This window comes from Anomaloglossus baeobatrachus, chromosome 9, assembly GCF_048569485.1.
Source record: "Anomaloglossus baeobatrachus isolate aAnoBae1 chromosome 9, aAnoBae1.hap1, whole genome shotgun sequence".
NCBI lineage: Eukaryota > Metazoa > Chordata > Amphibia > Anura > Aromobatidae > Anomaloglossus > Anomaloglossus baeobatrachus.
Window position 1 is genome coordinate 82,041,985 of NC_134361.1, and position 13,440 is coordinate 82,055,424.

General features: G+C 41.7%; 1 protein-coding gene across 1 annotated transcript in view; it reads left to right on the forward strand.

The window, feature by feature from the left end:
* LOC142251223 (A-kinase anchor protein 17B-like) overlaps positions 1-7,662 on the forward strand; it is a 52,037-nt gene extending 44,375 nt beyond the window's left edge. Inside the window, exons 4-5 of the mRNA XM_075323827.1 lie at positions 2,204-2,432; positions 5,550-7,662. Coding sequence (XP_075179942.1) covers positions 2,204-2,432; positions 5,550-7,133 — 1,813 coding nt within the window. The 3' untranslated portion in view covers positions 7,134-7,662. The remainder of the gene's footprint in view (positions 1-2,203; positions 2,433-5,549) is intronic.
* The last annotated feature ends 5,778 nt before the right edge of the window (positions 7,663-13,440 follow it).

The following is a 13,440-nucleotide window of genomic DNA, read 5'->3' on the forward strand; positions in this document are numbered from 1 at the left end:
CAAGGAGAAAAGTTTTCCCCTTAGACCCCATTATAGGTTCTCATACAGCCAGATCAGATCTCATACTTTGCACTGATGAGAGGCAATCACCCTGAAACACAGTATCTGCAAATTGAGGTTCTGATCTGGCATAAATCCTAAGTCATGTGACAGGGCTCGTTGGAGAGTCACTTTTGACTTTTAGGATTGCTACTTCCACTATGTGGCACTAGAGTTCGTCTCCTTCCTCCCTGAAGAGACAATTTGCAAAATGTAAGGAGTATTTCAAAAAAATCAACCCCTTTTTAAAGAAGAAAATGGCCTAATATCTGGCAATCAGCTGATCCTATGTCCTTCTGCTCTAAACCCCAAGAATTACCGTATGTGTTAGTGGAGGTTGAAGCGGGATACTGACAATGTGTGATGCATGGAACATGTGCCAGAAGGGGAGCAGACCTTACTGAGCCTGAAAAAGGATGCCGGAGTCAGTCTGAAACGCGTAGCTTTATTACGGCTGCTTTCACATGCGACTCTAGCAATAACAGCATTTATGTCACTGTTATCAACTTCATAATTATGGATATGGATTTTAATGACTTAATAAAGATTGGAAGGATTTTATTTTTACTTTGGTGTTAGATTTTTACTCCATCTTTTCATTTGGATTACCCACGCTGACCAGAGCGGTCTTCCGGGCTCCGTGCATAGCTGACTATTTTTTATTTTGTTTTTGTTTTTACACAGCAGTCAAGTCTGATTCATAGAGAGGGGTCCTGAGCAAACTATTACCCCTTCACCCATGTTGTGGCATCCACCTGCTCTAATTTGGTAGAATGAAATTAAGCAAAGGAATAATAAACCCACAGGCACGTCATCCACATAAATCAGATTGTAGATGGCAGGACAAGCGCCCGCTGATGGCTGTGCATACGGTGCGCAACAAGTCCAAGCCATGCGCTGATGTACGGCCGGAACCAGAGAGTCCATATAAGACCACGGTGGACGGTTATAGGAGTTAGAGCTACAGAATTGAATTCACAAAAGCAAAATTCTGCCACGAAGAAAAAGATAATGCTTAGAAGTCCTGAAATATATTCGCTACAAAGCAAGGACTAAAATATAACATTTAATGAGTATTCACTAAAATCATCAACAAACAGTACATAAAGTGCAGTGCAATAATGTGCAAAATACAGCACATTATTCCTGTTTGGCTATGTGGGCCATAAGTGGAGGATATCTATTAAGAACTTTGTATTGGGCCCAGTATGACATCTTAAGGGTTAATTATATTGATACTGTGGCATTATCATATTTGGCTGATGAATATGATTAGTATTATATTACAAGTAAGATATATCTTTGTACCGTGTTAGCCAGTAGAGATTAAAAAAATTGTTTAAAAGAACTCAGTTCTTTTAAACAATTTTTTTTAGTATTATATTAGATATTAGTGTGATTATATCTGGCTCACTGGCGTAATTGTCCCTTTTTAAAAAAATGTTGCGTGCAGGCATATATTCACTTGGGACAGTGTACTATTTATGGTTAGTACTGCGTACTGTGTATCGTGGTGTTGAATTAAGCGCAGGCGCACATTCGTGCGTTCCACTGCAGTCTATTGATCTTATGAGGACGTTTATCAGCACTCTATAGACTAAACTAGTTGATTGCCCTGTGTGCATGCGCAACCTGTGTGTTCCATTGATGGGATGCGGAAGTGTATTGATATTCGACAGTTTAACCCAGACTACCGTTAGCGCATGCGCACTTTGTGCTGTATTTACACATTATTGCACTACACTTTATGTACTGTTTGTTTATGATTTTAGTGAGAACTCATTAAAAGTTATATTTTAGTCCTTGCTCTGTAGCTACAGAATTTTATTCTATGATTAGTGCTTGGTAAAAAGTACAATGTTTTCTTCTGAGCTCTCATGAGAAGACAACCACTTTATAGGTGTCGTTCGACGGGCCTCATCACTGCCAGACAAACCCAATTACTAGGGTCTCTGCTTTCAATAGAGGAGGTCGGCTATTATACCCAAAAATTTAGGGCGAGCTATCAGTCCTACAGAAAATGACTACAGAATCTGCCTTAGATAATGATATAATACTCCTCTTAACACAATACAGGGTAGACCTACACGTTCTCCATATGTTTTGCTGTGTCTTCTGTCATGCGTACATCAGGGGAACCTAATTTTGTCCTCTATTCACCCAGAAAAACAAAACTTGAAGAGAGGAAGGCAAGAGCAAGAAAGAGAAGGGCCAGGCTGAAAAGGAAACTGCAGAGACAGAAACAGAACGAGCAGAAGGCGCTGCAGCAACAGCAAGAAAACGGTCCTGAAGAAGAAGAGGACACGCCGGAATGGCAGGAGAGGAAATTGGTTCTTGCTCAGAGGCGTCTTGAGTCAATACAGCTTCTTACTTCTGTCTTGGATAAAGTGAATGTGAGTCCTGCAGGTGCTGCTGACAGTTAACAGATAAGTTTCATCCAGATGTCTGTCAGTGAAAACGCATTCTAGCTGGCCCTAGAGTTCTGAAATTTATAAGATTGTGATCTCTCCTAGTTTTCTCTATTAGGCATAAAGGTTAAGGAGTTGTCCCAACAAAAAAATTTAATGTCGGGGACATACTCTCCTTCCTGCATCCCTGCAGATTACAGCAGAATTATAATTATGCACAACATCTCAAAATCATCACACATTAATCATGAAGCCTCTCCTTTGAAGGATGATTACTACAGAAAAGAACTGGAGATTTTAGTTGGCTGAGGTAAAAGTATATTTTATTTGATCAATCATATATAAAGTAGACCAAAAACACCACACAATTAAAAACAAGGTGCTTTGATGTATAACAAGGGAAGAAAGAGAAGGAAAAAATTCCACCCTATCCTAATCCCACAAGAGGCAGACACACCAGTATATATTAAAGGGTGTATCAGGGGAGTACAAGATATAGTTATATAGCTATGTTAGTAACCAAGGGTAATAGATAATTCACAAGGGGACAGGGTTATTGCACATACCATTGTATTCACTCCATCATATTGCCCTATGTCCCGGCCATAATTAGACCAAAAAATTCATTATCCAAGGAAAGAATGGTAACAAGTTCTCACCCATGATGCAGTGGCCCCACTGATGTGCCTCTATCTGCCTAGAACCTCCTGCAGATCTAATGCGGGCCACTTCAGAGATCTGCTCCAGTTTGAGAAGTGACGTCTTCTCCTTTCAGAAGTCACCTAACCGCTACAGCCTGTGATCAGATGCAGCGGTAAGTTGACTGATAGAGGCCCGCTTCACATGTTCGTGTATTAAACGCAAGTGTGTGACGGTCCGTGGTGCAGGTCTGTATGGCCGTCCGTTTGTCCCTGTGTGTGTTCTCCACATGCTGTTCATGTGACATCCAGATAGCACACTGACATCATGAACTTGTATACTTACCTGTCTCCGGTGCTGCTGTCACACTTGCTTCCGGGTCTGCAGTCAGTGCAGTGAATATTCATGAGGCATATTGAGCAGGACCTGGAAGCAGCAGCAGCGCCAGAAACAGGTAAGTATAAACATCCATGTAATTTCAGTGAATGTGTGTCCTCCAGTATGTGTCACACAGATCAGATCAATGTGCAGTTCGTGTGACATCCGTGTTGGCAGCAAAAAATGGACATATCACCGTGGGACGCTCACGGACACGTGTTGTCCACATGGTCCATGTTAAATCATGGACATGTAAGCAAACCCAATGATTTTAATAGATCTGTGTGTCAGTGTTTCTGGTACATGTGGAATCTGACACTACACATCATCATCATCATGTGGTTTTAATTACCCTAAATCTGTCATCACATAAAGTGCATTTTATGTCTGAAAAACATTCTCTACAGGACTGGGGATGTAGATTAGGGATTGTCCAACTGAACATATTATGTTTAGCTGTGTTCCTTCTATAGCTATATAGAACTTGCTAATATACTTTTTTGTTCTTTAAGGATGCCATGGTCTCCCAATTACATCCCGTGTCCCATCAGCTCCGCTCTGGTTTCTGTTTAAAGGGAATCTGTCAGCGGCAGGTTTTTGCTATTTAATCTGACAGCAGCATAATATAGAGGCTGAGATCCTGATTCTTGCAATGTGTCACTTAGTTTACTGGGTGCAGCAGTTGTGATAGATTCACCCTTTTCCCTGATGCAGATTTAGCAGAGCTTGAAATGTTGAGCTGTGAAGAACACCACCCACACATCTTTCTGTGTGTACTGTATATTGACAAAAAGCTGCTAATTAGTGGTGGGGACAGGGTTGGACCAGGAGGCACAAGACACCTAGTCTTGTAGTGATTATCTCCACTGATCTAACACTGACTTTATTGAAAAAAAAACAAAACAGCCCGGTAAGTCGCTGATCCCTGGAATCAGGGTCTCTTTCCCTATATTATGTTGCTTTCATTTTAAATAGCAAAAACCTGGTGAAAGATTGTGCCTGTAACACATTCCCTTCCTTTGCCTGCACATAATCCATGCTGCATATGAATGGAGATACCTCATTTCATTAGTTAACCCTATCCTTCTCAGTGGATACATAGGTAACAATGAATGGCTCCATGTCTAATTCCTTAAAGACCTGTAAAGTATATTTTCGTCACAGATTGTAAGTGGGGTGTATTATTATTTACCACCAGATTTTTCATGTATAAACCAAAACTTCGACCATAAGCAATGCCTGTGCTGTGTTCCATAAAGGTGTATATTCTCCCCTGACTCCCCCTGTACGTCCAAAAAATACCTTTTTAAAAATTTCCAGCGCTGTATGTAAATCTGGACAGTTTGATTCAATGGGTGTCATTGGTGTTGCTTCTGTCCCTCCTCTCCGCGTTGATAGCTGTCCTCCTGTTATGATTGATGTGGCTGATGCCTACTGCATCCTCCACATAGCCGGTGAAAGCTTGCGCCCGCAGAGACATCGCTGGCTCACGAGGGCAGTGCCTAATACATACATGTGTGTGCACGAAACAGCAAGGTCTCTGCGCAGGTGCTAGATTTTACCCGGGTATGTGGATGATACAGAAAACGTCATCGACATCTCTGGGCAAAATTATAGCGCTGTTTCGCGCATGGGCACTTTTGTATTAGGCTCTGCCAGCAGTAGGGCGCAGCAAAGTGCGCATGCGTGAGCCGGCGATGTTCTGCACAGGTGCGAGATTTCACCCGGCTATGTCGATGACGCAGGACAAGAGAACGGCTTTCGACCAGACCGTCCAGATTTATATACAGCGCAGTACATTTCCAAAACAGATTTTTGGGGAGTCAGGGGATAACATGCACATTTATGGAATGCAGCACAGGCCCTGCTGATGGTGGTAGTTTTGGTTGATACATGAAAAATCTGGTGAAAGGTTCTCTTTAACATCTGCCTTTAACATGTGTTAATTCTTCTTGCCTAGTGTCATACGCAACTTTGGGGTTGTGACTATCCCTTTATATAGTCAGAAGAATTTACAAATAGAATGTTTATATCACCTACAATAATGTATTAAAGTAACTATAAATCTATATTTTGTCTCTGAAGGATTTAGTTCAGGTCAATAAACTTGAAGAAGAGCAAATGATCTGTGAATTTGCTGGACTCAGTGACTGCTCTGTGTCCACGTACTCTGAGAACAGTAAGGTCATGTCATTACCTTTCTCCGATGAGGAAAACCGTAATCATGAAACTCAAATTTGGAAAAAAGACGAAGTGGAAATGACAATATCCAAGGAAGATAATCAGATGCACCAACAGGTACAAAGGAAAGATTCAATAACTGAAAACCAGGACGGAGCTGATGAGGACCTTTGTATGGAGGACGGAGCATATGAGGAGCCAGATACGCAAATGAATTATGATAGTCAACGGCGTTTTAAACTATCAAAAGAGGATCCCATTAATAGGTCTTCTAAAAAAAAGAAAATTTACGAAACTGATGAATTTATTAACTACTTGTTAAATTATTACCATTATCCGGAGTATGCCAGATTGTTTTTGGAAACCAAAGATAGTCCGAGTAACCCCTGGTGCCGGAGAGTGGTGCGCTGGAAAGGAAACAGCTTCCAGATAAAACTCCAGAACCTTAATGGACATTTTGCAGAGATGAACTTTATGCCTGAATTGGAGGAAGAAACGGAGGATGATAGCGGTAAATGGAACGCCCCTATCAAACAGATAAAGAAAAAATCACAAGCTCCTCTGGATGGAGGAAAAGAGGATAGTGACTCTTTCAAGCTTCTTGTTGAGAATGAACATGAGATTCCAGTGACTAAAACACCAAAGCCTCATTTAGTTAAGTCCGGTGAGCGATCCTATAAAAAAACATGGGATGACGATGAGGATAGCCTTAGCTCGGTGTCCAATAGTGAACTAAAAGAAGTGTTGGAGGAGATAAGTAGCACATCCGAATACTTTAGTGAGGATCTCAGTGAGATGTCAGGTAAGCAGACTAATATCAGAAGAGCTTCAATGAAGCAACGGAGAATGAAACAGCTCAAAAAACTAAAACGCCACACTGTTTCTGCGCATCCTCAGTTCCGAAACCATAATGGTCTTTTGGATCACCTGCTACATTCATATTGCCGATTGAAAAAACAGTTGAGGTGCAAACTGACTTCTGCCCACAAAAAGAAGCCCGCGTCGCAATATGAGTCGGAAACCACTGACTCAAATGACACAGAGGCTCAAATTCGGGCAACGTGGAAAAGAAAAAGGGCAAAGTTAAAAAATCGCATCTGCCTTTTGGAAGGAAAAAAAGTCAATAAAGAAATGTACTCAAGCTCTGAAAGTGAGAGCAGCTCAAGTGAGCCTTATCAGCACAAAGGAAACATCTGGCGACACCACCAGAAAGGCAAGCCAAGACGTAAGGTACACAAGACAGGGGAGTCAGATTCTAATGAAAAAACCTCGAAACCGTGGGATTACTGTTTTGCAGAAGACGTTTCAGAGTCTGTTGAACATGAAGAGTCCACGGGGGACGTGGACGAAACTCAGACTAGCTGCAGTCTCGGTTCTAGTCATCAAACAGCTGAAAATAAGCAGCTTAGAGGTCGCCCAAAAAGTTCATACTCCGATTACTGGGAATGGGAGCAACACTTCTACAAGGGGGATAAGTGTAAAAATTAGAATTTTAGATATATAAAAAAAAAAAACATAAAAAGAAAAAAACATTCTTCTGTGGTTCCTTATTATAGAATATTAAAAGGAACCAGTTACTAGATTCGTGCTGCCCAAACCGTGGGCAGCATGAATTGGAGCCGGCCCATGCAATACCATCCAAGTATGTTTTTACTCTGAAACGCCGCTATGGTTGCATAGACACCGTAGTTTGAATAGCAGGCGGGGGAGTATTGTGAGAGGCCTGACAAATCCGGTGCAGTCCCCCCACCAAATTCTCCTCGTCCCACTCCAGTTGTTGTATACAATCACTGTCAATCACCTGGACTGGGTGGGGAGAAGTCCTCAGACTAGAAGGTTTCTCCCTATTGTCCACGGCTGGCTTTTCAAACTATGCTTTCACTGAAATCCCGCTGCATTTTATAGTAAAACATACCTGGTTGCAATTGTACATCCAAGGCTCAGATTCATGCTGACCGTGTCTCGGGTAACATGAGTCTAAGGTTAAGTTCTCGGGATGATGGAATACCTCAATTATTCGGCTTTGCAAATATTCGACGAATAGGTCACCGCTATGCAAATATTCGATGCACAATGTAAGTCTATGGGAAGCCCGAATAGTTCCGAATAGTTGTTGTTCGGGTTTCCCATAGACTTACATTGTGCATCGAATATTCACGAATAGTCAAATAGCGGCGACCTATTCGGAAAATATTCGCGAAGCCAAATATTTGAGGTATTCGATCATCCCTAATAAGTTCCCTTTAGCACTAGGGGAAAATTTAAATAGCTGTGGATTGGCCAATGTTCAATTGTTAATAGCTGCACAGTTTGTGGAAAGTTAGGTTTTCAATTTATGTAAAAAAAGCACATTTAAAATGTAAGGGTGTGTATACTTTTGCACTTAATTCATTATTGCTGTTATTATACCAAAAACTAATGTAGCAAAAATAAATAAAAATCCTGCCATATTGCATATAGACCTTCTATACAGACTTAAATGATTACAGACAACACATAGTGCCTGGCCTCATGCCTCTGAACTCTGCTCGCCACAGTTTCCATTTCGAGATAAAATTGGCTACAATTGAGCGGAGTTTTATTCAATGCACTTGTGGTCTTACAGCAGCAGAGCCCAAAAATGGAAAATCATTCTATATACAGGCTTTATATGTCATCCTTTGCGGCACATTGGTCCTCATTAAAAGCCTTATAGAAAAAAAAAAGTCTAAAACTATTTTAGATCCATTGAAGCAATAAAAAATTGGGTGTAAAAATAGCCTTAAGATATAAAACACAAAGTCAACGATACAAAATAAATAAACCTGGTCTGTGTTTAGCTGATATTTTATTTGTCTTCTCAATTTTTATATTATTGGAGCTGTCCAGTCCGGATTTTCTTCTGTTGAGAGAAGGCAGTTGAGCCTGTGTCTTTTGTAATAATCCCTTTAAGTGAACCTGTCAGGTGCAATATGCACCCAGAACCACGAGCAGTTCCAGGTGCATATTACTAATCCATGCCTAACTCTCCCTGTATACACTAGCATAGATAAAGAGATCTTTAGAAAACGTTTTTGTAAAGATCCTTTATGATATGCTAATGAGGCCAGGGACTAGTTGCAAGGGTGTTAGTTCCTCCGACTAGTCTGCCCTCTTAGCATGTTAGCACACCCCTGTGGGTGTGATAACATGCTATTCAATGCCCATTGCCCAGCGTCCTCAGCAGTGTTGTGCGTGCCTGTGTCTGTTGTCACCACTTCAGAACATTGGGTTTAGGGTCAGTGTGCATGATCAGAATATCCAACACTTCTGGTCATGTGCACTAGACCTCTCTGAAGCCAGGATGCATAAACTCTGCTTCATAGTGCGCATGACCAGAAGTGTCGGGACTTCTGATCATACACACTGACCCTAAACCCAGTGTTCAGAAACGAAGACAACAGACACAGGTACACGCGGCACCGCTGATGACGCTGGGCAATGAATAGCATGTTAGCACATCCCCTGTGGGCGTGCTAACATGCGAAGAGGGTGGACTATTTGAGGGAACTAAAACCCTTGTGACTAGTCCCTGCGCTCATTAGCATATTATAAAGGATCTTTAGAAAATACTTTTTCTAAAGATCTCTTTATGTATGCTACTAGATATAGGGACGGTTAGGCAGGGGTTAACAATATGTACCCAGAACTGCTCGTGGATCTGGGTGCATATTGCACCAGACAGGTTCTCTTAAAGGGATTCTTACAAAAGACATTGGTCATATTCATGAGACATGCCAAAAATGTGTGATAGGTCATTCATCACCTTTCTCTAGAGCTCCCACCTATCTCTTGAATCTGACAATCATTCAACCACCAGTAAGTGGAGATGTGGTAGCTCATGCATTCATTGTTTATAAGCGTTGTGTATACAGCCCAGTAGGACAGAATAGAGAGAGCTGGTGCACGCACCGCGCCTCTGCACTCACTGGTGGTGAAATGCAAGCTGGAAAGGGGGATTGGGAGACCTCCATACTAAAGATAAGCGTGGGTCCTACCTCAAGAACCCGCACCGATCAGACGTTTATTGCAAACTATGGATTTACCTTTTCTACTTGTGAAAAAAAAGTTTTTGTCACACTGATGCCTCTCTGAAATGTTATAATATTATGTTATTTATCCTGCACAGTAAATGCAATTAAAAAATACGTTAATGTCAGAATTGTTTATTGGATTCTCAATCTTTTTCTCAGAGCATTATGGGCCTGGGCCATATTATCAATGGAAGCCCATACCAAAAAGGGGTAGCCCGGTGGCTCAGGAGGAAAGTGCTGGGGTCCTCGATACAAATCCCACCAAGGACAATATCTGCAAGGAGTTTGTATCTTCTCGCCGTGTTTGCGTAGGTTTCCTCTGGGTTCTAAGATTTCCTCCAAAGACATACTGATAGGGAATTTATATTTTGAGCTGAAATGGGGACAGTGATGATAAGATCTGTAAAGTGTTGCTGAATATGATGGCGCTTCTATAAGTAAATCATAATAATGAAATAAAACTGAATGCCCATCGGCATATTAACCCCTTCACATCATGATGTATATTTGCATATGTCCTGCTGTTGATGCATGAAAAAAATGGGCATTAAGGTCAGATGTGAACCAGGACCAATTTCTATATATAAGAGCAATTTATTATGTTTAAAAAGACATACATAAAATCACTACACGTTTCGGAGGCACTGTCTCCTTCCTTAGATGCACCTGAGGAAGACTGCCTCCGAAACGCATAGTGCTTCTATATATGTATCTTTAAATATATAATAATAAGTTTTTCTTATTAATGCCCATTTTATTCTGTTTTTCCATGTTCATTAGTTACTGAGTTAGAGGAGCAGACGGTCTAGCGGCAGTGTGCAGGTGTACCCAGTAACTGCTGGGTAAAATTAGCTGTTGGTGAATCAGCGAGGAACAGTCAGAAGAAAAAGCATGCTTCAGATTGGAAGTGACCCTTATCATCTATAGCTCGCCTCCTGTTCTGGACTACCGCAGGTGGTGCCCATCGATTATTCCATGTCTGAGATTTGAGGATCCTACTATCCAGCAGCGGAACCCACAGGATTATGTGGTTTGAGACCAGAGATCTGGATCATCATGGAAGGGAGAGGTGAATGGTGAGCCCCATTAGCGGAATGCTTGAGGAGGATATGGTTGGGCTTTGAATCAACATTGTGCCTGTTCAGCACAATGTAAAGGGGTGAGTGGGTATTATACCTGACCACTACCATTTAGTTATCATCTATAGGTTTCACACAAGGAGCGCTTTTCCTTTTTTTTCTGTCCTTGCTTGGATGCAGGCTCACAGGCCGAGCCCGCATCTTTCCGTACACATAATCTGATCAGCTGACCTGAGCCTCTAACAGCCGTAGGTGGATCGGAGATCTGTCCATAGCGTTTAACCAGTTAAATCTTACTGTCAATCCGACAGTGGGATTCAGCATGCGCCTGGGAAGGAGGGCCCAATTTGACGTGATAATGAGGCATTAATGGGTTTTCATGACAGCCAGGGGTCAGTTGATGACCCGTGTCGGTCATGACAATCTTCTTGTTCATAGGAAATCATCATCTCCGCTGTACACAGTGGTGCTGATGCACTGCTCTGTACAGCAGAGGGGATCAGACAATCGCAGCTTCAAGTACCCCAATGGGACTAGCAAATGCTATATATATATATATAATATATATATATATATATATATATATAAAAAAATTCTAATCACCCCCATTTTACCTCATTGAAAATTAAAAAAAAATACTTTCAGTATCCCAATGTTCAGAAATATCCGATTGTGCATATTTTGGGACAAGTAAAATATATCTTTGTACCGTGTTAGCCAGTAGAGATAAAAAAAATTGTTTAAAAGAACTGAGAGTCCTCAGTGGTTGATACCTTTTAATGGCTAACTGAAAAGATGGTAATAATAGCAAGCTTTCGAGACTACTCAAGTCTCTTCATCAGGCATGGTATAAGCCTGATTTATACCATGCCTGATGAAGAGACCTGAGTAGCCTCGAAAGCTTGCAATTATTACCATCTTTTCAGTTAGCCATTAAAAGGTCTCAACCACTGAGGACTCTGTTCTTTTAAACAATTTTTTTTATTTTGGGACTGTTTTCAGCTGAATACAGTACGTTGTGGTCCAGCTATGTCATGTAGCATCTCAAACAATTCCTCAGTGCCAAAAAAGCAAGTAAAATGCTGTAAGGCAATCAGATTCCTCTGCCTAAATAAACAATATAAGCTCATATTAGCATGTGATCACCTACTGGTGACTCTATAGGTATTTTTAGTTCTGTGTGATAAATATTAATTAGTTAGTTGTATCATGTGTCCTATCGTCATTACAAAACCGCACCACTACCCTGATAATGTTGTTAAAGCAATAGTGGACATAAACTCTAAAAGAAAAATAAATCTAAAAAGTTCAAAAACACATTCTACACACTTACCATGACATCCACTATTTACTTTATTGTATTCTCTAACATAGGGATAAAAATATGACCTATATGTATCTTATTTTAGGCCCCTTTCGCACATCAGTTTTTTTGCCATCAATCACAATTTGTCAAATTTTGAAGAAAAAAAACGGATCCGGCGACTGATTCCGCTGGATGTTTTTTCTCATCGACTTGTATTAGCGACAGATGGCCTTACGTTTTATTCGTCGTTCGATGGCCAAAGTAACGTTGTGTACGTCGAAAAAACGGGACAGCGACTGCTCAGTCGTCATCCGTCATTTGGTAGGATAGAAGCCTATGGGCGCAGGATCTGTCGTCATCTGTCAAATGACGGAATCCGGAGATGAATTCCGTCTTTTCTAACTGAGCATGCTCCAATTTATTATTTAGCTCTCAGCTAGTCGGATCTGTCGCATCAGTTTAGCCACACTCTGCGACGGATGTCGATCTGTCGATAAAACGGATTGTGACTGATGGCAAAAAAAATGATGTGTGAAAGGAGCCTTGCTCTTTCCAGGAGTAGTGCACATTATATATACACTGGGAAAATGACACTTAGACTTTTTTTTATGTGGCTGGGAAGAAACGAGATCACATACATTGTTCCAGTCTACTTTGTTCCGGTAAAGGACAGGCATAGTAAATGCCCTCATATCCATTAAAGTCAGCAGGACCCTTTTGGCTGATCATTTCATATGTATGGGGGCCTCCTGACTGTCTCTGTCAAATGATGTAGAGGAAGAGAAAAATCAGACAGTTAAAGTGTAACGCCATCATCGGCGTCCGCACACTCGCTCTCCCGGTTGCACAGTGGTGGCATCTCCTTCCAGCTTTCCTTCCACCTCCTAGGGCCTGCACACGCTGCACAGGTCACCTGGAGGTGCACTTCCTTGCCTCCCTGCTCTTAATCGGCCAATGTGTCTTAGCCCATTAAGCTGATGGCTGAGAGGCACTAGGTAGTTAAGGCATCTTACCCCTATGCGAAATACCTGAACTTCGTGGTCTTACTGCTAAAGACACGCTGCTAGTTGTCATGTCCCGTTCCCTGTATCCTGAGTCTGTTATCTGTGCCTGCTAACCCGTACCTGTGTTCTAGTACCTACCGGAACCTGCCATACATGCTGTACCTGCTGAACGTGACGTACCCTCTTCTCTAGCCTGAACCAGCCAACCAGTCTGAATCAGCCGGTCTGTCTGAATCTGAGCCTTCCCTGCATCCTCGATATCTGGGATCAGCTACCGCAGTGTCAGGATGTTCCCTGGCAGCTACCTTCCAGCACAAGGATATCCTCACCATCAGAGGCTCTAGTGAAGACGAG